A 26,374-nucleotide genomic window follows, 5' to 3' on the forward strand; every position below is an offset into this window, starting at 1 on the left:
TCCAGAAAGCCTGGGGAACACAGACCAGTGAGGACCAAATGGCCTGTCATCTCTGCCCCTGTGCTGGGCCTCTTAGGAACTGATGGGTGTAGACCACATTACAGAGGCAGTGCTCCACCAGACTCTTCCCACGAGACCTCTCACTCCTCCTTTGGGGTTGATCCCTAGGGCTGGCTCTGCTCCTTGACCAGAGGCTGCAACCTCTGCCAAGCCATCCTCACTGGCTCCTCAGCAACTGTTGCTCACCCTTTGGGACCTGGGTAATGATGGCTTCATAGCTGCCCACCCAGGGAGTACACTGTCCCTTATGCTGTCTTGCACTTGCTCACACTCTGATAAATGTGACTTATCAAACCCTCCCCATGTCTCCAGACTGAGCAGTAAGCTGTGTCCTTCTAGTAGCAGACTGACCTGCCAGCCCGCCCTGCTTAGATCTCCTTCTGCCTGCTACAAGCCCCCTCAGTGCAGGCCCACATCCACCTACCCCAGCCAACACCTACAGCTACCCAGGGGTCATTCATTAGGCTTCCGGTGAGGAAGGTGCTGGCCAAGGTGCTGACTAAGGGGGCAAAGAACACCTGTCCCATAGTCAGCAGTGCCTGGCTCCCACGCACAGACCTGTGGCAGGTGGGAGGCCCAGGCCCCAGCCCAGAACAGCCAGGAATATCTAAGCTTGGCACATGGAGAGGGTCCTGGTGCCAGAAGCCTCCATACTGCAAGCAACACTGGCTCCCCATTCCTGTCCACATGTGCTTTTGCCCCAGAATGTCTGCTTCCAGTATCCGTAGGGGCTTTGAACCTACAGGGAGGTGAGAACACAATACAGTATTCAGTCATGGTGGGCCAGCCTGGGGTGCTGTATCATATACACCCAGGAGAAGTCAGCAGGCAAGTGTCGTCTCAAGGCCCCTCTGTAATCATGGGCAGCCCCAAGAACCTGATCCACATTAGCCCTGATCTCAGACTGATGGCCAGTGCCACATGACTTGTGGTCTAATTTGAGGTGGCCCTGAAGCCAGACCTCTATTCACATGGTCCTCTTACCTGTAGGGTGGGCTTGGAGATGGCTGGGCCCAGGCCCAGACCCAGCTGATCACGTCCCAGCACTCTTCCATGTACAGGGCAGCCTGCAGGCACACAGGCCTGGAAGCTACTCAGGAAACATTCAGGAGCTGATCTGTGAAGCCAGGTACATCTCCTGAGCAGTAGAAGGAGGTGGGATGCCTGCCCCATGCAAGTGTGCATGGGGAGGGAATGGGGTTATTGGGTTCTCTAACCTTAGACCCCAGGCTGGCTTTGTGGAAGGTAGAGGTACTAGGCAGGTGGGGCTGGAGCCCCCATTCCACAGGGTGGAACAGGGTGGGGGTAGGGTTGTGCCTGTGTTCCCTCCCTGTGGTGGTGCAGAGAGGTCCACAAAGATGGTAAAGGGCTTCAGAAGTCTCTGGAGCTCTGAGCCTGTTTTAGCACTGATAAATGGAGTGATCCTACTCCAGCAAAGGGTTGCTGGGTATGGGGGCTCCAGAATTTAGTGAGGGAAAGAAGAGAGTGGGCTTGGCAGAGGCGCCCTCACGTCCATCCTCAGGCCTCCGGGCAAAACCCTAATCAGTGGGTGGCCACTTTGGAGACCCGCACATACTGGCCAGCCCGGGCCGCCACGCCCTAGGGCCCGCGCCCCCAGCCCGCTCCGGCTCAGGCCGCCATCCTCAGGACCGCCTGCAGGGGCCGCCGCTTCTTCAGAAATGCGTCGCCTTTGTCTGGGGCCGCGCGGCGCCGGTGCACCGGGAGTGTTGAGCGCCTTCTGCGACCCGACCTGCGCGCCCCGGCTTCGCGCCGCCTGCCCCACTGCTCTGTGCTGCCCGCGCCTCTGCCCCACCCCGGCCCGCGCCCAGGTGAGCGCCCCGCCCGCCGCGAGGCCCCGCCCCGGAGCGCCTCCGCTCCGCCCCGGCCGGGCAGGCGTGGGTACCGGGCGGGCTCCTCTCGCGTCAGACCACATGATCACATAAAACATTCATCTGCTCCCGACCCGCGTCGCCGCCGCCCTCGCCCTCCGCGCCGCGGCCCCGCCAGTTCATCCGGCTGGCTGAGCGGAGCGCGCCCAGCCTCGTCCCGCGGCCGGGCCAGGGCCGGGCCAGAGCGGCGGCGCCTGGATGCGGACCCGGCCGCGGGGAGACGGGCGCCGGCCCCGAAGCGACTTTCGGTCCCCGACGCGCCCCGCCCGACCCCGACGATGAAGAAGACGTCCGGCGGAGGTGAGCGCTGCGCGGCGGCCGGGCTGGCCGCTGGGTGGGGCGCTGGGGGTTGAGGGGCTGTTGGAGCCGCAGGGCCGGTCCCGGCTGCCCAGGCAGGCGGCAGGGTCACAGGCAGCGGTGAGGGCCACCGCAGTGCCGCGCCGACTGGGGCCGCGGGTGCCCGGCCCCGCGAGGGCGGAGCCCGCGGCAGCAGGAAAAGTTGCCGCTTCCCGGGAAAGTTGGCGGCGGCGGCAGAGCCAGAAACGGCGGATCGAGATGGCCCCCGACGCCGGACCCGGGCCGGGGTGGGGGCTGCCGACTGGAAGGGCGCGGTCCAGACTTGGAGCACCCCGGCTGCGAAGGGGTTAATGAGCAGATTTGCAGAAACGTGGGAATCGAGCTGGGGTGAAGGCATCGGCCTGCTCCACCCTTGTCCTGCGGACTCAGCTCAGGACCTCTCCTGGGTCAGGCCGCAGCGGGACGAATGGAGGCGTTGGCAACAGCAGAGGGCGTGGGGTGCGGGATTAGCCCTGTGCTGCCCCTTCAGGGGGCCAGCGATGAGAGGAAGCAGCCGAGCACCTACATCTGCAGCCTAAGGGCCCCTACGGGGCTCGGCTCAGGTACTCATAGCACCCCATTTCTGGCAGCCCTCATGGGACCCTTCCCCCTATCTGGTTTGAGGTCCTGAGAGGAGGGGCTAGGGCCCAACTGCGTGCCCTGCCTGGAGAGTGTTCCCCAGGCCCCCACGGGCTGCCTTGCTGATGTCCACAATGCCGCAGGCTCCCCACACGTTTCCTTGCACGTGCACATGTCTACAAGGGCTGCACACTTATACACTGTGTGTGCACACATGCCAGGCAGCCCCAGTGTGCATGTGCACACATGCTGTGGGTGCACACCCACATCCTCACCCCTGCCTGCATGCCCATGGCCACACACACATGTATATAGGATGCTTGCTGTGATCTCCACGCTTGGCACATGCTGGGGGCCCTCAGCAGGACCCACTCTTGTGCCTATATGCACATGTGTTGAGGAGGAGGCTCTGGGCAGCTGGGGCTCACAGAGGAGGCGAGAAACGGGCTACAGGATTCTGGCCCCACCTCTGTCCACCAACCCCCATGTCCTGGGAGTCTCCCCTTCACAGCCCCTCAGGCCTCTGTGTGTGTGTGTGTGTGTGTGTAATTCAGTATGTATCTGAACATGTGTGTCCGCATGTGTGACCATATGTGCCTATAGACACATCAGCACGTGTCTCTTTGCCTATGGGTGTAGGTTCCCCTGTGTTCCCAGGCGGGTTGTGGCCAAGTTCTGCCCAAATCTGTAGCAGAGGCCCTGGAAATGTGTGTTGGGGGTTAGTTCGGTGTCCCAGCCCAGTGTGTGAGGTGACAGAGCTCCCAGACACTCCTCCTTTTCCCCCATGCTGGCTTAGTGATGGTTGATGGGGGCTGGAACCCACCTGGGCAGGGAAGGCCCGTTTCAAATCTGGAGGTCAACACAGGGACAAGTTGGCCAGCCTCCCTGGCATGCTCAGCAGTGACTGCTGCTCAGCCCAGCAGGGTGCAGGTTTGTGCCCATCCCACGGCTGACCTCAGGAAGGCTTTGCCCCAGTGCCTCAATCTCTCCATGGTAAGGGGCTCCATAGTGTGTCATCTGCCTCAGGCGTTGTGTGGGGCTCTGACATAAGGGTTGGTGACTTGTTCTTGCTGTGGTAAGGAGGACCAGGCCAGGCCTCAGAGAGGCAAAGGAACACCACCTGCTCCCCTGCCAACATCAGTGTTCTTATCTATAGAATGGGGATAGGTCAGTCATTACTATTAGGTGTGTGAGGGTGGGTCCCATGATAGGGCAGGAGTGAGGCTGGCCAGTTCCTTTTCTCTAAGCCATCTGTAAATCGGATACCTACCCCCCACCCCCTCTGGTCGAAGTGAGGAAAAAGCAATCTTCCACTTGAGGACCGGGACCTGGATCCTGGTTGTGGGATGGCAGAAGGAAAATGGCCTGGAGTTCGGTCCTGGCTCAGCCACCATTGGGAGATTATGACCTTCAGTGTGACAGTTTACCACTCCATGCCTCAGTCTCCTCAGCTGTGACACGGGCCAGTAATCAGGCTTTTCTCAGAGGTAGTTGGGGGTACTTCAAGGCCAAGAGACCCATTGAGTTCTGACCCCAGGGCTTCTACCTTCAAAGTACCCCAAAATACCACCATCCCACCCCTGTGAGCCATTCTCACATAGGAAAGTCCTCATGGACCTCTGCACTGCCAACCGGACCCCTCTCTCCTACCCATTCACAGATGGAAAAGTAAAGGCCCCTACAGGTGACAGAGGAGTTGGAGAGAGGGGAATGGACAGGTAGCAGAGCAGGGAGGGATAAGGGTGAGAGGTGGCCACCTCTATATTTCCTAAGCTGGGACAACATCTCTGCTCTTCCCCTTCCCAGCGAGGAGCCTGCATAACCCTAGAGCCTCATTTTCTTTCTGTGTGAAGATTAACAGTCAGCTGGCATCCTGCAGTGGGGCTGGTCCCCTCCCTGTGGTCCTGGATGAGCGGTAAGGGAGAGGGCTGAGGGAAGACAGCCTGGCCCACTGGGTCTCAGCAAGCAAGAGGGCCTGTGGGCTGTTCTGGGGCTCTGGCTGTCCTGTTGTCCTGCAAGACTGAGGGCAGGCCAAGGTCTGTGCTGCTGTGCCCCCCCTCCACCACACACACACTCTCTGACCCCCACCTCACCCTCCCTCTGCTGCCTCCAGGCCAGGAAACTCACCCTCACCCACAAACAGTACAGACCCCTTTTGGCTCCCCTCTCTGGTCTTGAATTCATGGCTTTGTAACATGAACATTTCTGGCAGCTGGTCTAGCACTAGGAGAGTCCTGGCTGGTGGAGGCAGAAGGAGCCCACCCCTAGGGATGAGGGTCCTGCTCTCCTGGGCCTGTGGCCAGAGTCTCCACAGAGCTTCAGTCTGTGCAGCTGGAAGGGGATCAGGAGAACACATCACGGAGAATGAGTTCCCTGATGAACAAGCGAGAATGAGTGTGTCAGTGAGTGTGGGAAGGAGGGAGTGACCCCGCCCCCCAACCCCGGGACCTGTCATGGGGGTCCTGAAGACTCTTGACTGTGCCTGGTCAATATCATTAATACTGCCCTACTCCCAGCCTGGTGGGCTCTGACTGATGACCCCCAGGCAGGGCTGCCTGACCCTGTGTGGCCACCCGGGGTCTGGCTTCCACAGGAGCCTGCCTGGCTACCCCACCCCCAGCGTCCCCATGTGTCCTCTCAGGGCCCAGCCTCTGCATCCTCTGCACCCCTCCGTGCCCCCTGCCCTGTGGCCTGGCCACTTCTGCACCCTCCAGCAGCCCAGTCCCAGACAGTGTTTCCTCACGCAGATGCCTGTTCCTTCTCTCATTCACTTATTCATTCATTCATGCCTGGACTGTCAGATCCTACTCCAAGCCAAGCAATCAAAGAGATGTGACCTTTGGCCTCCTGAGTTTATAGGACTCAATTCATCAAAGGACAGGTGGTAACAGAGCTGCAAGTAGAAGCCTAGCCAGAGGACAGGCACAGTGTCCGCACCCCCTGCCTCTCTCTGCACCATCCCTGGAGTGCGTGGGCCCGCCAGGTCCCACCATACGGGTGTTTTGTGCGGCAGTTTCTTCTTTTGTCACTGTATTTTAAACATTTTGCACATCGGGAACTATTCTTGTGCATCATGGGTTTAGTGGTGTGTGCAGAGTCCCTTCCTGAGGATGCGCCATTATTTATCTGAACCTGCCTTCGCTCTCACACTGCCCATGGTTGGGTAGCTGGATGTGGGGAGATCCACTCCACACAGAGGCCTCCTGAGGTCCCCCAGAGGTGTGGGCATATACCCCCTCTCCTTACCCCAACCCTGCCCAACCTCTCCAGGGTGGGCTCTGCGTCTCTGGCTGGTCGTGAGGGACTATAGTTTCACGTTGATCAGGATTCCAGCCATGGCACCTCCGAGCCCCTCTCCTGCTCCCCTCACACACCTCTGCCTTCGCCCTGCGGCTGTCCTGTCTCCAGGTAGGCCACAGCCTCGCCCTACCTGGGGAGAATGGAGGAGCCATCAGGCACCCTCCCACAGCCTGTGCCCTACCACACACAGAGAAGACAGGGTAGCCAGGCCCAAGAGGTGTAGCTGAAAGGCAGGACAGTGGGCAGCCCTGCCAGAGGGGCTGTGGGGAGGCGCTGATGGGGCAGAGGCCAGGCGGGCCTGGCAGGCGGAGCTGGGCCGATGGTGACTCGGGGAGGCTGGGTGGAGGGCTGGGTGTCAGGAGCTAACCCAGCTTGGTTCAGGCAGCCCACCTGGCACCCTGGAAGTGCTCCTCACTTCCTTGGTCAGCAACAAGGCGTTTCTAACTGGCCATCACAGATCACATTCCGTGGACTTGAAGTTTTGTGGAATGTTGGTGGAGATTGAACGGGGTTTCATAGTCAAACGGATTTGGGGCCAGCTGGGTTAAGGGGTGCTGATGGAGCTTCTTTTTCCCAGGGTGTCTCGGGGCATTGGTCTGCAAGTAGGGTGGGAGGGTCCCTCTGCGCCCCTAGGCAACGCGCTTCAGGGCCTGGTGTGCCCAGGAATTTGTTTTGGAAAATGGTGACTGAGATACCTCAGAGGGACAGGCAAAGGGAGCTTTGGACCCCCAGCAAGGGCACAAGGAATGGGTGGGCCATCTTACACAAACCCTGTAGCCACAGCACCTGGTGGGTGGAGGGGCCGCGCTTCTCCTGGCAATGTGAGGCAATGTGCAAATTTAACCTTTGGGTTTATGACTCTATTTCTTTGCAGCAAATGTCACGGGAAATGTCAGGCTGAGGCTGAAGCTGGTAAGGGGCCCATCGAGAAAGCGGGTGAAGTGCCGAGGGGCTCAGGCCAAGGCAGGGCTCTGAGATCCCCCACCTCCTCCCAGGAGCCCTCTTGGATTGCTCCTTGCTTACCTGGGCCCAACGCCGTGTCCTCAGTCTGTCCCAGCCAGCCATTGTGACCTTGTTGAGATGTTGCCTTTATTCACCTGCTGCCAGGGCCCAGATGGGTTAGGTTCAGGGACCTGCCAGCAGACTCCCCTCGAAGTTGGATAAGCAAGGCAGTGCAGTATTGGCTTGCTGTGTGACCTTGGGCAGCACCCCTCCTTTCCTGGTCACCAGAGGCCTCATTTGTAGACCACGGTTGCCAACCAACTCAGTACCTTTGTGGATGGGAAAACACTCCCAAGTCCAAAGAGTCGGGGGTACTGCGTTCTGGGGGAGGTGGTTGGGTGTTGTGTACAGGGACACCGGGGGTGGGTGACTGGCTTATGGCATCCTGTGGCAGCTCCAGGCACACAGTAGGTACTTTCAGCCTAAGCGAAAACCAGGGGGCAGAGAGCCAAGAATGGAGGCTTCTGCCCACAGTTCTCTTTGCACTCGCCTCATGCTGCAGTGAGAGGGCTATGTTCCATTTTCATGCCCGGTGCGTGGGCAGGGTAGGGTGTGGGGAGCAGGAAGGTGGGCCACCTACCCCTTGGGTGTGGCCTCCAGCCCAGACACCCCCATCCCCAAAGATGTGGCTAGAAGCAGAATTCCACAGAAAAGCCAATCCTGGCCGACCACCAGGACATGCTGGGTGTCATACTAGAGCCACCTCAGCAGAGCTGTGGGGCCCAAGGTCATCAGCCAGGAACCTGGGAGTGGCCCTAGGATACACCCCACTCTTCCCAGAGCCCTTGATAAGTTCCTTCCTCCATGCTCTCTACTGTCCACTTCCCTCCATCGACCCTGGTGAGGCTTCCCTGCTCTCCCCGGACCCATCCAGCCCCAGCCCTGTCCTCACAGAGCACAGAGCGGGCTGGTCATGCCCCTGCCCAGATAGCAGGGCTTCCCAAGGGATGAGGCTGTGTACGACGGTGGCTGGTAAGCCTGGCAGGGACGAGGCTGGGAGGTCTCCTTGGGGGCCATGGCCGGGACCCCCAGGCCAACTGAAAAAGCAGCAGGACTGTCACTATCCCCCTGGTGCAGTGAGCATCCCCTACCCCAGTGGTCCCCAACCTTTTTTGGGCCACGGACTGGTTTAATGTCAGAAAATATTTTCACGGACCGGCCTTTAGGGTGGGATGGATAAATGTATCATGTGACCGAGACAAGCGTCAAGAGTGAGTCTTAGACGGATGTAACAGAGGGAATTTGGTCATTTTTAAAAAATAAAACATCGTTCAGACTTAAATATAAATAAAACGGAAATAATGTGAGTTATTTATTTATTCTTTCTCCGCGGACTGGTACCAAATGGCCCACGGACCGAGGGTTGGGGACCACTGCCCTACCCCACCATATGGGTGGCCTTTCCCACATGACAGGAACTGATGGAGGGGCTGAGAAGGGACATGGGACTGGTTCCTTCACATGGCCTACCTAGCAGGTGATCCCCCCCACACTGTCTCCTGGGGTGGATGGGATTAGCCAGGGTGTGCACTCAGGGTGCTGACTGAGGGGAGCTCTAGACAGGTCCTTGAAGGTCACTCACTTCTCTTTCCATTCTCTCGGCAAGTGCTTTCTAGCATTATTTTCAGGCTAGCCCTGTGTTGGGCAACAGGTCCCCTGGATTCCTGAGACACCTTCCTCCCTAAATGCCCCCAGGTCACAGGCAGACACCCCAAAGCCCACTAGGTCCCCAGAAGAGAGGAGTACTATATGGATGCCAGCAGGGTAGTGAGGACTCTGAGGCCTAGCCCCCCCCCCCCAAGGGCACCCTGGCCCTACGTCTTAAAGAGGTGCTGGAGCTGCTGACTGATTGGGAGGAGGATCCTGGAGGGAGCAGAAGCTTGGAGCCTCCGTGACAGCCTGCCGCAGGGGGCGGGGCGGCTGGGGCCTCTGGGGCGGGCCTAGGCTGGCCCTGTGCAGGAGGAGGAGAAAGATGGGGCGTCAGGTGAAGAGCTTGTGGGGGCCAAGAGGAAATCAGAGGGAGGGGTTGGGGATCTTGGGCCAGAAGGATGGGAGGTGCTCCTGCCCAGCCCCAGCTGGAAGCCAGCCCACTGCTCTGTGTGCTCCTGGCTGTGTGACACGTGGCCCCGCACACCAGCCGTGTCCAGGCTGCCTTTCATCTCCCTGCCTCAGCCCCAATTTATGTCAGGCAGAGGCTGACACAGGGACAGGTGTGACAAGTGTTTGGCTTCCTATTCGAAAATTGGCAAAAGAAAAACTCTCCCCATAAAGATACTCTATCTACATACCTCCTGGACGTCACCGAGAGGACCCATCATGGCTGAGACAGATGGTGGCCCTAATGGACTCCATTCTTCACTTGCTGCCTGAGCCTTGGCCTGGCCGCTGGGGTGGCCTGAGGTGGGTGGTGGCAGTGTGTGTGTGTGTGTGCCAGTGTCCCTGTGGAGCCCTCTCCTACACTGTGGTTACCTGTCCCCCCCACCTCCAGATCACAGGAAGCATGATATAGGCATGACCATCCTCGTCAGTGACAAAGGGCCCAGGGGAGGGGGGAAGTATGTCCCTCAGGCAGGCATGGAGTTAGGGAGGGAAGAGCTGCAGACCTCCATGCTGCGGCTTCAGCCCCAGGTGGCCAACAGTGTTTGTTATCCCCACACTGCCCTGAGGCCTGGGCACGGTCGAGACCCCTGGCATATGACTCATGCAGAACCCCTCAGGCCTCACTGATGTCCTTTCCTGCTGAGTATCCCATGGTGGGAGCCCATGAGCCGGGACCCCAGCCAAGCTTCAAAGATAGACACTACCTGTACACCGGCCACCTCAGTGGCCCCGTTGGGGCCGGTCTGAGGATGGACACCCCGGGCAAGCTGTGGTATGGAAGGGGAACAGGCTGGGGCGGGTGCAGCCTCTGAGGGGTGGTGTCATGGGGTTCTGGGGAGGAGAGTCCTTCCAAGGGGGTGTGTCTGGGACTAGGGAGGGCAGTCCAGAAGGGGGCCCATTGCTCCTGCCAGGGTCAGAGCCTAGGGTAAGACTGGGCTAGACATGAGCATGCCCTTTCTAGCTGTGACTTGTCCTCCCCTCTATCGGGTGGGGACCGTGGTCCCTGCTGGAGGTGACATGAAGCACTTTGTAGATGCTCCCGCAGGGTGGGTGAGCTGGGCATTTCCTGTGCACTCACTGTGCACTGCCTACGTGAGCTGTGTGGCCGCTCGCCCCCTTTTGGGTGGTTCTTGCTGTCTCCATTCCCCAGGTGAGGGAATGGTCTGGAGAGGTTGGGAGACCTGCCTGAGGCCCCAGCAGAGCAGAGCCCTGGGCAGGGGCCCCAGGACGCAGGGCTCTTGGAAGGAGATCCCGCTGCTTGAGGGTGAGCCTCACCACCTTTCCAGGGCAGGGCTGCCCTGCCCAGTGTGGGCGCACAAGACCAAACAGAACAAACCAAAAGCACTTCTGATTTTACCGGTTTGTGTACATTACAGAAAATCTGGAAAAATATTCCAGAGTTTTAAGAAAGGAGTTATATTAATCAGTTCAGGCTGTCATAACAAAACACCATAGACAGGGTGGCTTAAACAGCAGAAATTTTTTTTCTCACAGTTCTGGCGGCCGGAAGTCTGAGATGAGGGTGCAGCAGGTCGGGTTCTGGTGAGGGCTCTCAAACTAGCTTGCAGTCCTCACATGGAGAAAGCAGATACCCGCTCTCCTGCGTCTCATCACGGGGCCCCACCTCAGGACCTCATTAAACCTAATTACTGGTTGGGGGCCTCACCTCAGGACTTCATTAAACCTAATCACCTGACCAGTGCCCCATGGACTTCTGGGCCTGGATATCCTCAGGGAATGCTGTCTGCACAGCCTTGAAAAGTGCAACTTTGCCCACAGTGGTGGACATTTCTTGCACTCACATTAAAAGCATTTATGGAGCACCCACTGTGTGCTGCTCACCAGCCATGGTCCTGCCCCATGGAGTCCACAGCCTAGGGGGTGACTGACAGAAACAAACAGCGCAGGCACCTGCTGAGAGGATCCGCAAGGTGTGGGCTCTCCCTGGTGGTGGATGGAGGTGGGGGTTATCAGGGATCCTGGGGTGGGTTCACCAAAGTGCCCCCACCCCTGGGGACTTCTCAGGTTCTCAGACCCAATGTCCTGTTTCACAGATGCCATGCCCAGGCCTGAGAGGCCAAGGTCACTGGTGATGTCTGAGCTTAGCTGGGCAAATGGCTGGACTGGGAGTGGGCCTGCCTCATGGGCCTGCTGCAGCCCTGGGGTTGGGGGACACAGCTGGGGAGAGCTGAAGGGTGGGCAGTGTCTGGCTTCCTGCAGGCCTGTCCTGAGAGGGAGGTGCTGGCTGCCTGCCCAGTGGGTTGCGGTGTTTTAAGTGTGTGTTAACCCATTAACCGGGAGAGGTGCTGAGGCCTGGGCTAAGGGCACTGCTCTGAGCAGGCTGGGCCTGCCAGGGACACTGGGCGGGGGACCTGGTCTGTCTGGCCTGTGCCTCGGCTTGTGCTGGGGACCCTCCTGTGCTGAGCTAGAGGAGGAAGGAATGGAGCGGGGTGTTGTTAAATCATTAGGAAAATTTTTAGGAAAAAGGCAAATGATTTTTCAGGCTTTGTAAAGTCAAGCCATGGTCGGCTCAGCCAGGGAGATGGGGGAGGCCAGCTGGGTCCCTCTGGGGTGGAAGGTCAGGCTGCTCTGCTCCTCAGGGCCGCATGGGGGAATGAGTAGAATGTGGCCTGCAGATGGCCCTTCTATCACCGACAGCACAGCCATGGCTGCTAATGCCTGTGGTGTTCCCCACCAATGCCTTGGGCTTTGGGGGGCCCTCCCCCAGCCCGATCCTTGGCCCCGGGAGCATCTGTGCCCTGGGTCTGGCAGGGCGGGCCAGGCTTCTGTGCGAGCTTTCAGCAGGGTGGGGTGGGGAGATACATACCATGCTGGGGTACCTGTCCCCGGTGCAAATGCTGAGAAAATGAGGCCACTCTCCCTGGCCCTGCCCCCAGGGCAGCTGACCCCCTTCTGCAGCCAGGAGTGCCAGGCGCATCAGCCTCAGGAAGTAGCCGAAATACACTGACCTGTTTTCCAGAAGGCAGCGGCACCTTCTTCTCCCACCCGCGATGGTGAGAAGCCGCCAACAATTTCCATCCCAAATTGATTTCAAATAAGGAAGAGTTATCACACACAATCATATAGGAATAATTTATCACTTGTTAATAAAAGAGCAATTACTTATTCGCGTCGCCCCTGACTGTGTGCTGTGGGTTCAGTTGCAGGGATGTGATTAGGGCTCTCATAGAAGCCAGAGGGAGCTCACTTGTGCTTAGCCAAGGCCAGGGTGAACCTTCCCGGGGGCCACAAGTGCAGGCGGCCCCCTGCCCCTGAGAAGGTTCAGATCCGTGAGGTAGGAGCAGGGCAGAGGTGAGGAGGGGTCAGGAGAAGTCGCTGCCCAGTGGGGGCAGGGCTATAGGAGCCCTGAGCACACAGATGGATTTTGAGGCTGGATTTCAGAGGCTTCTGCAGTCAAGACGCTGGAGCACCCCTGGGGCCTGAGGGCATCCTCAGCTGCCCTTGGCTGAGCAGGGGCTGAAGAGGAGCGGACAGGGCCTGTCCCTGCACCAGACACCAGGCCAAGCACCGCGGTTCTGCCAGAGCCCTCCCAGCCCCCCTTTCTCCTGCACCGTGAAGATGCCTGCTTCACACCCGTGTTCGTCTCCACTTTCTGGCTGATACACTTTATAGTCTTCTCTTTATTTATCTCTATCTCTGAGATTTCAGGGCCAAACGTGCAGTCTTTTTAGAAAGATGTAACGCTGTGGTCAACCATATCCTGCTCCAAGTTAAAACCTGCGCACAGCCCTCGGAGGCTGGTCTGGAGAGTCAGTTTGCAGTCTTGGAATGCAGCCACTGTTGCCTTGTTCCTCATTTTTTCAAGTGGTTAGTTTACATTCTCATGGCTCCTGCCCCAGCCCTCTCTTTCTCAGCACACCCCCCAGTGTGGTTGTCTTACTACCGTCAGTTAAATTCACAACAATGTTTCCCAGTCTATGTCACATAAATAAATGCTCTTTGCCACCCAGCCACAGGCGACCTTCCCGCTCTTGTATGGCCTTTTGTTTTTCCTGGAGTTTACAGTTGACTTTGCCTTTTTTTCCCCTTGTCGTATCTACTACCCTCATGTGCTTACTTTTCTCCACATCACACATTCTACTGGGTCTCTTGTTTCACCCCAAGGAGGTCTTGTCCCAGGCATTTGTCCTGCTGACCCCACCTGAGTCAGGGAACTATGGACCCCTCACAGCTTCTCAGGACACCCAGTATTTCTTGGACCCTATTTTTTCCTCCTTCTGATTTTATGTCGTGTTTTTCTGGAGCACACCCCCATCTAACTCTCTAAGAAAGGCACAGTGAAGAATCAGTCTGTGAGTCCCGAATGTTAGCAAATCTATTCAAGCTGCGTTGGCCTCGTCCAGAATTCCATGTTGCGGATAGTTTCCCCTCAAGCTTGGAAGCCATGGCAATGAACAGACTGGCATTCAGCGTGCTGCAGAGAAACCTGGTGCCATGTTGCTTTTTCCCTGGGTACTTCAGGCCTCTCTGAGCCTTAGAGGACTGAAATCGCACTATGAATGTCATGTTTTGTGCTAGGCACTTGCCCAGTGGAGGGCCAGGTCTCGCTTTGGGAGATTTTCTGGTATTATTTCTTTGGTAACTCTTTCTCCTCTATGTTCTCAGTTTTCTCTTTCTGAAACTTCCAGTAAGACAGATGTTGGACCAGTATTTGTCTTCTGAATATCATCATTTTCACCTCTTTCTCTTTTTGTTTTTCATTTTTTAAGACTTCCTTGACCTTGTTTTCCAACACGTCTATTGATTTTTTTTTTAATTTTAGCAATTCTATTTATAACCTCTAGGCACTCGTCTTGTTTTCTGATGGCTCCTTGTTCATAGCACCCTGTTCTTGTTTTAAATCCTCTTCTATCTCTACAAGGACACTATTAGATTTTTCCTAACTTCTATCTATGCCCCACACTGTCTCTGCTTCTTCTAGAGCCCTTTTTTCCTCTTGTCTCCATTGGCACCTTTTCCAGACACCTGGTTTTCTGGTCACATTTACTTGGAAAGCACTCAAGTTGGTCTGATGTTCTGCTGAGAGTTGCGCGTATTGACTGGCAGGATCTGGGCAACCAGATGAGAGCTACCAGAAGGGAGATCCTTTTTCTGGGTGTCTCTTTAGGGGGGCAGCCTTGTTGCCCTGTTCCTTGCCTCTCTCAGCATGTATCCCAACCCCATCACCGTGGGTCTCAAGGATGAACTCATCTCCCACGTGGGTGGTGGGTGAGCAGGGAAGTAGATCCCCAAGTGTGCCGTAGTTGCCTGGAAGCAGCCGAAGCCTGACTCGGTGCTGAGCGTGGACAGGGCTCTCTCGTGAGGCAAGTCTGTCTGCGTGGAGCTCCAGGCCTGTTTGCAAGTCTGCTCTCTCTGCTGAGGTTGAGCGTGGTGGAGTCGGGAGAAGTGGCTCTAGGCGTGCTTGCAGCTCGGCCTGGCTGCTGGGCCCTCCCCCACCCCGACGCAGCCTCTCCCGGATGGAACAGGGCTGGCAGGCCTGGCTGGAGCAGCCTTGAGACTGCTAGAAGCAGCACGGCTCCGGGATACAACCTCTAAACCTGGACCTCACTTCCCTGGGATTTTCACCTGAGACAGGGCTGACCAGATCAGATGAACAGTGGCCCCACACCCACAGAGCTGCGGCTCAAGTGTAGATGCTTAACGGGGTATCCAGACTGGAGGCATCTTGGGGCCCCAGGGAGGCAGGTGCTAGCTTACCGTCATCCTCATGCTGATGGCGGGAAACAGACTCAGAGGGCCCTGGAGGCTTCCCCAGCCACTCGGGGAGGGGTTGCAGAGCTCATTCGAGCCGGAAGCTGCCAGATCCCAGAGCCCATCTCGGTAGCCCAGAGAACAGAAGGCTTGGGTTGAGGACAAGGCGTTGTGGGGTCAGGGAACCTAGAGCATGGTGGCTCACATCAGGGATGGGGGAGTAGCTGTCCCTTCCTGTGTGGGTCTCTGGGACTCAGGACCTGCTCTGGTCTCCTGGGACTGTGAGGGTGGAGTCTTAGACCCTGTCCCTGGCCTCACTGGTACCCTGTGATCACTTAACCTCTCTGAACCTTAGTGCCCTTGTCTGAGGAGTGGGTGGACAGTTATTGCCCTGCTTAGGAATGTCTGGAGGCCACCTAGCACTGGCCCACCGCTCACTCCCCTTTGGGGCTCCCTGCCCTCGTGTGAGGCTGGCTGCATTCTGAGTGGACCCCGGGGCAGCTCTTGACTTTCTGTGATCTCGGGGCCTTGCACATGGCTGCTGTGGTGACAAGGACTGTGGGCCTCCACGGTTCACTTTCCATTCAAGACCCTGGCTGGGGTCCGCAGGATGGGTCAGTGAAGCCTGGCTACGAGGAGGCCCCACTCTCCGGTGCCTCTCTCCTTTCCTAGGCCGAGTCGTCCCGTCTTTGTTCTCACACGGGAAGATCCCATCCACCGAGGCCCGACTCCTGATGTCCTGGGGAGGGAGTGTCAGAACTGACCAGCTGCTTCCCCTCCTTCCAGCCCAAGGGGACAGTATGATGCCAGTTGGTCAGCAAGCCACCCTTGGGGCAACCTGGTTGCTGACGCCCTAGAGGAGGACGCCTTACCCTGGAGTGGCTGAATTGGTGTGAGGGGCTGTGGCCCCAGGGCCTCCCTGCCCACCCAGAACTGCCTCCCGCAGTCACATCTCCTCCCCCCCCAACCCCAGCAGGGACTGTGTGGACCAGTGCCTCCTCCTGGTGCCTGAGGACACCCTCCCTTTGCTCCTCACAGCCAGTTTTGTTCTGTGTTTTAAGTTGTCCTCTTCTCTGTGTGTTTGATTGCCAGCCTCCCGACAGCCTCTTTAGCAAAATAATTGTTTTCCTTTTGACCTGTGTGCTGTTTCAGGTTCGCCTTCTCTCCTCACTCCCCTCCAGCCCCACGATGCGCTGCCGGGCTCGGTCCGCTCCAGCTGTGTGGCCTTGGCAGGACAGTGGCCTTCTCTGACCCTCAGTTTTCTTTTTGTTAGGTGGGAGTCTGAATGACCTCTGTGAGGCTGCTGTGAGGGTGAAGGCGGCAACACCCACATGCAGCAGGCACTCACCATGCTCCCACAATAAGCCAGGTTGGCAAACTGTTTTTCTATGTGGCCAGATGCTAAATAATTTCAGCTCTGTGTGTTGGAACACCCCACTCAGCCGGGGAAGCACTGAAGCATCAGTGACCGCGCAGGCGGAGCGGCCTGCCCACAACACGTTATTTACAAAGATAGGCAGCAGCCAATGGGCTGGCTTGCCGGATGCCAGTGGAATAGGAGTCCAGGGGCCCATTGGCTCTGGCAAGGGTTTCAATTTGGCCACCTGAACGTGGTACCCTGGCTTTGGCTGGTGGTGACTCAATGGGATTATTTTCAGCCGAGGAGGACCATTCACAGCCTCTAGAAACCCTCATCCGCAGGAAAGCCCCAGATCCCATGAGACTCACCAGTCCACACGGGGTTTCTCCATGGTCTTGGAAGGTGCTGTTCCCATCCTCCCCTCCCCAACTTCAAAGCCCCCGATGCCCTGCAGATGTTAAACCTTTCACAGAGCTCTCAGCCTCCCTTGTCAGGGTTATTTACAAGAGCTCGGCTATTCTGGGACATCTCAGGTGGGCTACAATCCAGTCCCTCCCTCCAGACTGGGGCTGATCCCAAGTGGTTGAGAGTCTGGATGAACTGATCACGGAGGGCAGATAGACAAGGGCTTCCCAAGATCTGCACTTGTCTTTTCGTAGCAGAATAAATCTTGCTCAAGCAGAGGCCATCTGCCTGCCTTGTTGGTGATGTCTGACAAGAGCCGAGGGCTTAAGAGCATGTGGGGATGTGCCCTCCTGTCTTCTCCTCCACCAGCTCCGGCTCCTGGGAGGGGCTCCCACGTTTGCCTGGCCTTGCTGCAGCAACCCCTCTGCAGTTTGCTGACTCACCCCTGTGCCCTGACCCTCCCAGGCCTCAGCAACTGAGGGCCCAAGAGCGTACTCCTATTGTGTACTCCTATAGCATAGACTCGAGTGTGCATCCCTACAGTGTGCACCCTAAGTGTGTGTTCCTATAGCATGTGCCCCCAGTGTGCGTCCTTACAGTGTGCACTCCGAGTGTGCATTCCTATAGCATGCATCTAAGTATGTGATCCTATAGTGTGTACCCCGAGCATGCTTTCGTACAGTGTGCATCCCAAATATGTGTTTCTATTGTGTGTACCAATTGTGTGCTCCTGTACTTTGCCCTATAGGTGGCTGACACTCTGGGCCTCGCAAGAATGGTCAGCTTTGTTTAGGTGGCAGATGTAGGGTCCTGGGAAGAGAAGGGATGGATGGGGGAGAAGGGCAGGACCCAGCACTGTTGGCCCTACCAGGCCACACACTCAGTCCTGGACAGGAGCTGGCGGTGAGGAGGAGTCAGGGAGGGCAGGTTGTGTGTGTGTGTGTGTGTGTGTGTGTGTGTGTGTGTGTGTGTAGCAGGGCAGGTCCCAGGCCCCAACAACAGGAGTGCCCCTTTCCTGAGCCCCTCAGGGTAGGGCATGTTGGCCACCAGCCATTTCTTCATTAGTGTTCTCTGGGGACTCAAGCCTATCATGGCCGTTGGAATCAATTAGTCAAGGGACCATGATGAACTGATTGTGGAAATAGAATTCTCCAGGTAATTAGGCAGCAGGTGTTTGTTGGTGGCCTGATGGAATGGAAGGGATGCTGGCTAAGTCCTTGGGGCTGGACAGAGCCTTCAGCTGCTGACATCATCAGCCCCTGGTGTGGGGCTCCCCGGGGTGGGGGTCAAGGGAGGTAGGCATCCGGAGTCATGTGGGCTGGATATGGTGAGGTTTCAGAGCCTTCCAGATCAGCAGCCCAGCCTTGTCCAAGTCTCCAGGCCAAGCATTTTGACCACTGGATCATCTGCCTAGACCCTGACCCCTGCAGTGGGCTCCAGGATGCCTCCCTAGCATCTCTTGACACCTAGAGCCAGCTCAAGGTTCTGTGGCACCTGAAATTCCTCATGTGGCACATGCCACATGGCAGGGTGACTGCCTGTGGTCATCCTACCCCTGGATCACAAGTGTCACAAGCCAGGCCCTGCATCCGGGTCTCAGGCCCGCAGTGCCCAGCACAGCACCTGATGCAGTTTGCTGAGTGAGTGAGGGTTGAGTGACAGGCAAGGTCCCACCCACAGGATACTCCTTCTGGCTTCCAGCTCTCAGGTGGGTCAGGCCCCTCCCCTACCAACCTCACTTTCCTTGACTTGAAAGGGGCCTTGGGTTGTCCTCCCATGTGCAGTATTGGCTGGAAATTTTGAGGGAGAATGCAGCTTGAGTCTGAGGTGAGGATGATGGGTAAGGTGGGATGGGAGAGCTTTAACCCTTTCCTGCTCAGCAAGGCCTTTCATCGACCTAGCGCAGTGACATTAGGAATTCTACCCGCCCTAGGGCTGTGAGCAAGTGGCTCCCCCACCAAAGCTCATTTTCCTCAACTGTGAAATGGGTAAATAAGCTAGATCTCTGGGAAAGTTAGCAGACAGAGGAGCCCAATCTGGCCCTGGCCCTGGGTCCGCCTGTGCACTGAGTGCTTTCAGGAGGCTGGTCCTGCCAGCTCTGCCTGAGTGTCGGTGCAACATCAGGCAGCCTCTGCCTATGCTGGCCTCAGTTTCTTCCACAGCACCCAGCTTGGCCTGAACTTGTTCAGCTCTGGGTCTGGCACCTGCCTGCCATGGCGGTGACCTGGCCCGTATGGACCAGGCCCATCCCTGCAGCACTGCCCTGAGAAGATCAATGTGGGCACAGTGGGCAGCAGGAATGTCACCCTCATTGGAGCTGCCGCTGCTCCCCACCACCTCCCACCTCCAGCACCAGGAGCCTGGGAAGGGGCCTAGGAAATGCAATGAGCAGGCATGCTGCCCCTGCGTATGCCTGTGGGCCCAAGGCGGACGGAAGGTGGGTGGTGAGTGTGAGAAACAAGTGAGGACTGAGGAGGGACAGATGGAAGACAGAGGATGAGTGGGTGGGGCAGTCACTGGTGGAGGGCTGGCAGGGGTGGAGAGCAGGCACGGGGAGGAGTGTGAGCACAACGCTGCCCTGACCCTCTGTGGCATGTGGACACCACTGGCTCCGCCCGCGCCGGAGCTATTTCTGGCCTTGGTGTGCTGAGCTGTGGCCTCCTGTTCTGCCTTATAACTGCAGCCTGTGACGTGACCCTTCACAGGGATGTTCATGTTCAGGAGGGTCCTGAGCTGATCAATGTCCTTGCTCTGCTGTAGCCGCCCAGTCCCCCTACCGCCTACTGACCCCAGCCTCCTGGTGGGGAAGGGGGGGCAGGCAGCAGCTCAGACCCTCCCTAGAAATATCCCCTCCCAGCCACTAGTGACACAGGAGGAAGCCACGTGCCCCTGGCACCTGCTCACATCCTCACAGCCTAAGCCTCATTCTTGCCAAGATCACACAGTGGCTGCTTTTCAGGCTTGGGCTGGATATACCATAGCTCCTTCCCTCCCCTGCCTTCTTTCCTGGAGAAGTCCAGTGGGAACAGGTCAGGGCTTTACCCACTGCCTCGGTTTCCTAATCTGTAAAATGGGCTCATGATACTGAAAAGAAAAATTGATTCTTATGCAGCTCTGACTCACACCTTTTATGGCATCTGGTGGACTCTCGTAACAACCCCTGAGGTGGGAGTGTCCGCCACTCCATTGCAGTGTGGAAGCATCGCGGCCCGAGGGCACTGAACCGGTGTTCTGGGACTCCAAGACGGCCAACCCTTTGCTGTCTCTATAGCCTCACTGGTAGGGAGCAGAAGCATCCCCGTGGGACCTCAGGAGAGTGGCACCCCCGAGTCTCTCAGCCTAGGCTCACCCTTGGCATGGTGGTAGCCAGGTACACACCAAAGCTATGCCCCCTCCTCCACCCCCCCCACCCCCCCACCCCGCCCCGTGCCTGCAATCCCTACTCCTGAGCTGCTGTCTCAGCAGCCGCCTGCCGGCTGCTGGCTGGCTCCTGCCGCTGGTGGTGAGTCCCCAGTTTCCCGCCACTCCTGGCTCCCCCCACCACCATCTGCCCTCTCTCCCCCTTCCTCCTCTCTTCCCTATTCCTCTCCAGGTTTCCCTCTCCCCTGTCCCAACACGTAAAGGGGAACTGGGTCCTTTGCCACTTAGGAGCTGGGACAGGGTGAGCAGTGCAGGTCCTGCAGGGCCACACCCAAACCTAATGCCTCCCATGTTCCTGGGCCTTTGACACCATGCCCTCCTCAGCTGTCATTCCTGCCCTGTTTGGTTGCCCAGACAGGAGGGGCCCCAAGTAGAATCCAGTCACTGTCCTAACCCCACCCCCAGAAGGAGTGGCCAGCCCTCCCCCAACCATGGCCTTTGTGCCCACTGCTTCTAGCCGACTGGGCTAAGGCAGGAGCCGCTCCATGCTGAGGGCACTGCACTGAACCCTGAAAAAGAGAATAGTCTTTAGGAATGGGGGAAAGGGATTGGCTTGGGTTTGTGCATCGCTCTGATGGTCTGAAGGCCTTAGGGATTGGTTTGGGTTTGAGTGTAGCTCAGGTGGCCTGGCAGCCTGATGTGGGGCCCTGATGGCCACAGTGGCCTTGGGGGGCGTGTTGTGTTTCAGTTTTCTGCGTGCACCGTAGTTTCAGTGTGTGTGCCATGGTTTCCTATGTGCACCATGATTTTTGTGTGCGTGCCATTATTCCCATGTGCGCGCCATGATTCCCATGTGCGTGCAAGCTAGAGCTGCAGCAGGGCTGTTTTCTCACCACACGTGCCTGGAGAGAAGCTGGCAGTGGGTGCTCTCTGAGGACCAGGACCCAGTGAGGCTGGGCACAAGCTGAAGATGAGGCTGAGGGCTGGCAGGCGACCAGGCTACAGCCAGAGGGCAGATGGGACAGGGTTCAGCCTGGAGCCTTCGATGGGCAGATGGGACCTGCAAGGGTGCAGACCTACAGGCTAGAGAGGCCTGGCTCAAGGAGCAGAGGCCAGGGAGGGCAGAGGAAAGGATGAAGGGAGAGGCTGAGGGGACAGATGGAGGGTGGGATGAGGAGATAGGACAGGGGAAGCCTTTTAGAGTTGGGAGGAGCTGCAGGCCACGGTGGGTGTTGGAGGGCTTGAGTGAGTGACTGAGTCCAGCCTCTGGGTCTGGGGATGCCCTCCCATTACCTGGCTTGGTCTTTGGTGTCCCCAGGGTCCCTGTTGTGAATATGAACCCACACTGCAAAGTTGGGTTTGATTATCTCATAAAAGGATGCCCCCTTGTGCTTGCTCAGCAGAGGGGTTGCCATGGAGACCAGCAGGCAGGCCCCAAGGGGGGCCGGACCGGAGCCAATTACTGTGGCTGCCGAGAGCAGAGAGCCCACCGCCGGCTCTTGCACTGACAGCAGGACCCTTGCAGAAGGACCGAGCCTCAGAAGTTGGTTTCTGAAAAGTAGTTGGCTCCATGGGAATGGAACCGTGCCTTTGCCCGTGATGGCCACTTCCTGGCAGGGATGAGCCATTCGGCCGCTCTGCCAACCAACCACCCCCATGTGGTGCGGCTAAGCTCTGGAACCTTGCTTGGGGCACTCTTAGAGTGGGTGTAACCCCAAGCTCACAGTCTCCTGGGGCCCAGGCTAGGAAGGGCAGGAGGCCGGAGCAGCTGGCCCCCATTCTGGTGAAGTCAGCTGAAACGGACAACAACCAAGCTCACAAACCAGAGCTGCAGGCCTGGGAGCTACAGGACACTGTGACAGTCATACATCTGGGTCGGTGATGTGGCAGGCATGGTCACGATGGGTGACTGGTGAGAGCCGGTCGGTGGTATGGCCTATTCTGTGGCAGATGCAGGTGGTGACAAGGCATAGCCATGATGTGGCCCTCCCTCCATGTTGAGGTAGGTTCAGAGCCTGGCCTGGTGAGTACGTGGGGCCCCACCCCACCTCACCCCACCCCATGTCTTGCTCTTTCTCAGAGGTCTCGAAGACAGGAAGTGCTGTTTTTGTAGCACAGTTACATCCCATGACAGCAGGTGAGATGCTGGTGGAGCTGACATAATGAGACTGCCTTCCCAAGGAAGCCCCACAAGGAGAGAGCCAGGGAGGATGTCAGCAGTGTAAATAGAACAACAGCTGAGGAGCCCCTCACAGCCTCCATACCTGTAGGGGTGCCTAGTGCTTGGAGATCCTGGCCTGGTCTGCCTCTCTGGACCCCTAGACTGTGGGGAGGGGCACCCAGGACCTGGAGACTGCAATCCGAGAGGACACACCTCTTGTGACCACTGCACATGCCAGCTTGCTGGGGCTCTGGGCTTGGGGTGAGCACCTGGACCAGCCCCAGCAGAGAGGACCCAGCATGGGTGAGAGGCCCCAAGGTCATGGTTCCAGGTGGGAGAAGCTAGCCTGTGGTCCTCCTTCCTCTCTCCCAGCTCCAGCCCCAGGCCTTAACCAGCTCCTGTCTGTAGAATCCTGCTCTTAGCTAGCTGTCAAGGAAAGTGTTAGCTGTCAATGCAGGTGTTAGCTGATAACTCAAATGTTAGCTGATAAGTCGTAACCCTCCCAGGGGGATTCACATTTTAATAGACTCACTCCTGAAGGCAGAAAGAACCTTCAGCTTAAGAAGGGATCTCTAATGGTGAGGTGATAGGCACTGAATTTAGTATTATGTGGCCTTGCTGGTGAGACCAGGGCTGAACGCATAGCTTCAGGAAGGGTCTCCTGCCTGGTATAGGTCCCTGGTAAGGCCATAAGTGTGTCCGGCCCCTCAGTGGGGGAAGAAGATGGGTGTATAGCCCTCTGGGGCTGGAGTGAAACCCCCTGAGAGTATGACTGGGTAGGAGGCAGGGGTACTGAGGGCAGCTGGTATTGTGCAAGGATTATTGGGTTGGTAAGGAGTAAACTCCTCGCCTGTGGAGGAGATCAAGCAGTGAATGAGGCTGAAGGGAGGAGGCTAAAGGGGGTGTCAATGCAGGGTGCTCCATGCCGAGGCAGGAAGCTCTCTAAATGGCTGTGAGGATTTGTGGAGAAGGGAGCAGCCTCCCTGGAGGGGGCTTACCCTTCTTAGCCCTGAACCCACCTGCCCTCAGGTGTCCAGCCTCCTGACCCTGTGATAGTAGAATTGCTCGGGGCCCAGTTGGTGGGACCGGGACGCTGTGAGAGGACCACGGTGGCTGTGGCTCCTGGCTCCGCCAATGTGCTGCAGTTTCCTCATTGAAGACCTCTCCCTGCAGTGGTGAAGCCTCCTCAGAGTTGGGGCAGCCTTGGGACCTGAGCATCTCCTGTAGCCTGGGCAGAGCACAGGGTCTGAGCCACAACCCTGACCTTCTTAGAGCCTGAAAGGGCCCAGCAGGTGACTGGCAGGCCTGAGCAGAGCCTCGGCTCAGGGCCCCTGTGAAGGAGCCCCACCAGTCTGGCCCCCAAGTGCTTGCCAAGGGCCTCTCTCCCAGCCTGGCCTGTGGGCTGGTGAGGCAGGGGGCAGGCCAGGGACAGTGCTGGGACCAACAGGGACAGCATGAAAGCTCAGGGGACTGTGTTCACTGGAGTCCTGAGAAGGGAGCTAAAGGTGTGAGTGTCCATACTGAGAGGCCTTCAGGTGAGCCTCTGCCAGGCCCTGGCTGTCCCTGAGTGGTGGGAGCTGTGAGCATGTTGGCTCTTATATTTGAACTCTGGGCATGATGGCATGGGGCATCTGCATGCAAGGTTTCCTGGTATAGAAGAGCCTGGTGTCAGGTGAGGGGGCCTGGTGGCTCAGAGCCATGGGGCTGCATTGCAGCAGACAGGGGCTCAGCAGAGCCAGGCAGGGTCCCAAAGGGGGAGTCTGATGTGACTCGAGCCAGAGCAGGTGCCTGGAGGGCTGTCACCAGATAGCACATGTTCCTTGAGCACATTGCTAGCCTTTGGAATACGGGCCTCTAGCACCAAGGCCTTGTTTGCTTCCCGGGAACATGTGGTTTCTATAGGTGTTGGTCCAGCAGCTTCCACATGGCAGGTAGATCATGGCACCCAAATTCCCAGAGGTGACAGCATGTCCTGGGTGGCCTGGCTCCAGCACAACCCCCAACCTCACAGGGCTACCTGCCAGCTAACTGCCCTTTCCTCTGTCCACAGGGAGCTGGCTACTGGCCTGGGTGCTGTGGCTGCAGGTGTGGCAGGTGGCAGCTCCATGCCCAGGAGCCTGCGTGTGCTACAAGGAGCCCAAGGTAACAACAAGCTGCCCGCAGCAGGGCCTCCAGGCCGTGCCCACCGACATCCCGACGGCCAGCCAGCGCATCTTCCTGCACGGCAACCGCATTGCGCAGGTGCCAGCGACCAGCTTCCATGCCTGCCACAACCTCACCATCCTGTGGCTGCACTCGAACGCGCTGGCCCACATTGACGCCACCGCTTTCGCCAGCCTGGCCCTCCTGGAGCAGCTGGACCTCAGCGACAACCCGCAGCTGCGTGCCGTGGACCCCACCACATTCCATGGCCTGGGCCGCCTGCACACTCTGCACCTGGACCGCTGCGGCCTGCAGGAGCTGGGCCCCGGCCTGTTCCGTGGCCTGGCTGCCCTGCAGTACCTCTACCTGCAGGACAACGCGCTGCAGGCACTGCCCGATGACGCCTTCCGAGACCTGGGCAACCTCACACACCTCTTCCTGCATGGCAATCACATCCCCAGCGTGCCTGAGCGCGCCTTCCGCGGCCTGCACAGCCTCGACCGCCTCTTGCTGCACCAGAACCACGTGGCCCGCGTGCACCCGCACGCCTTCCGCGACCTGGGCCGCCTCATGACACTCTACCTGTTCGCCAACAACCTCTCGTCACTGCCCGCCGAGGCCCTGGTGCCCCTGCGCGCCCTGCAGTATCTGCGGCTCAACGACAACCCCTGGGTGTGCGACTGCCGGGCCCGCCCACTCTGGGCCTGGCTGCAGCAGTTTCACGGCTCCTCCTCGGAGCTGCCCTGCAGCCTGCCCCCACACCTGGCTGGTCAAGACCTCAAGCGCCTGGCGGCCACCGACCTAGACGGCTGCACCATGGCTGCTAGGCCTTCCCGTCCCATCTGGACTGGTGGACCTGCCGATGAGCAGCTGCTGGGGCTTCCCAAGTGCTGCCTGCCGGACGTCATGGACAAGGCCTCGGTGCTGGAGGCTGGTAGTCCAGCCTCAGCTGGCAATGCGCTCAAGGGACGTGTGCCATCTGGTGACAGCCCTCCAGGTAATAGCTCTGGCCCACGGCACATCAACGACTCCCCCTTTGGAACCCTGCCTGGTTCAGCTGAGCCCCCGCTAACCGCACTGCGGCCCCGGGGCTCTGAGCCACCAGGAACCCCCACCGTGGGGCCTCGCCGGAGGCCAGGCTGTTCCCGCAAGAACCGTACCCGCAGCCATTGCCGTCTGGGCCAGGCGGGCAGTGGGGGCAGTGTCTCTGGCGATACAGAGGGCTCAGGGGCCCTTCCTGGCCTCGCCTGCAGCCTCGCCCCACTTGGCCTTGCACTGGTGCTGTGGATCGTGCTCAGGCCCTGCTGACCAGCCCCTGACTGAGTGCAAGGCCTTTCTCAATAGCCAGGTGTGTGTATATATGGGGTCCCCTCCACGCTGTCAGCCAGCACCAGGGAGCAGGCCCCAAGGGGCAGCCAGGCCCTCCCTGATGGACGCCTTCCACCCACCCACCCCATCTCCACTCCATCATGTTTACAGGGAGCAGTGGCAGTGTTTGTTCCAAAACACCGCCTCCCGCCCGGACCGTGGGATATAGAAATATGCATTTTATTTTACTTGTGTAAAACTATTGGGCAATGTGGAATAAAGAGCTCTTTTTTAAGCTGTGGCCTGTCAGGCTGGGGGTGCTGTGGGCAGTGAGAGGCAGGACAGGCCCTGGAGGTGGAGCCCTGCCTCAGTCACAGCCACACAGAGGCCCCAGGACAGAGGGAGTTTTGTCCATCTGAGCAGTGCAGCCTGAGTTGTGGGCAACTCAGACCATCTCAGCAACTATAGGCACGAGGGACAGATGGTGCCCCTGTGTACCCCCCAACCATGCTGAGCTGATAATGGCATCCAGGGAGAGGTGTGGGTGTCCAACACAGACCACACATTAGCCCATGGGAGCTGGATGTGGCTGCCTTTGTGAGGACATTTGCTCTGGTGCCACATGGGACCGCTGGAGTTCCCAGCCTCCCACCCAGCCAG

At 58.3% G+C, this 26,374-nt stretch overlaps 1 protein-coding gene across 1 annotated transcript; it reads left to right on the forward strand.

Annotated features, from left to right (window-relative positions):
• The first annotated feature begins 2,020 nt into the window (after positions 1–2,020).
• Positions 2,021–25,993, forward strand: RTN4R (reticulon 4 receptor). Its single transcript, XM_066259823.1, has 2 exons — positions 2,021–2,249; positions 24,315–25,993. Exons 1-2 carry the CDS (start codon positions 2,228–2,230, stop codon positions 25,712–25,714), a joined length of 1,422 nt encoding a protein of 473 aa, XP_066115920.1. The 5' UTR covers positions 2,021–2,227; the 3' UTR covers positions 25,715–25,993.
• The last annotated feature ends 381 nt before the right edge of the window (positions 25,994–26,374 follow it).

The sequence above is a fragment of the Saccopteryx bilineata genome, chromosome 2 (genome assembly GCF_036850765.1).
Source record: "Saccopteryx bilineata isolate mSacBil1 chromosome 2, mSacBil1_pri_phased_curated, whole genome shotgun sequence".
NCBI classification, from domain to species: Eukaryota; Metazoa; Chordata; class Mammalia; order Chiroptera; family Emballonuridae; genus Saccopteryx; species Saccopteryx bilineata.

What these genes read in the sequence shown, in the direction of transcription:
- RTN4R (XM_066259823.1), top strand. Translation starts at nt 2,228, where the DNA reads ATGAAGAAGACGTCCGGCGGAG. An exon ending in GAAGAAGACGTCCGGCGGAG is followed by an intron (nt 2,250 to 24,314) that starts GTGAGCGCTGCG and finishes CTCTGTCCACAG; the next exon opens with GGAGCTGGCTACTGGCCTGG.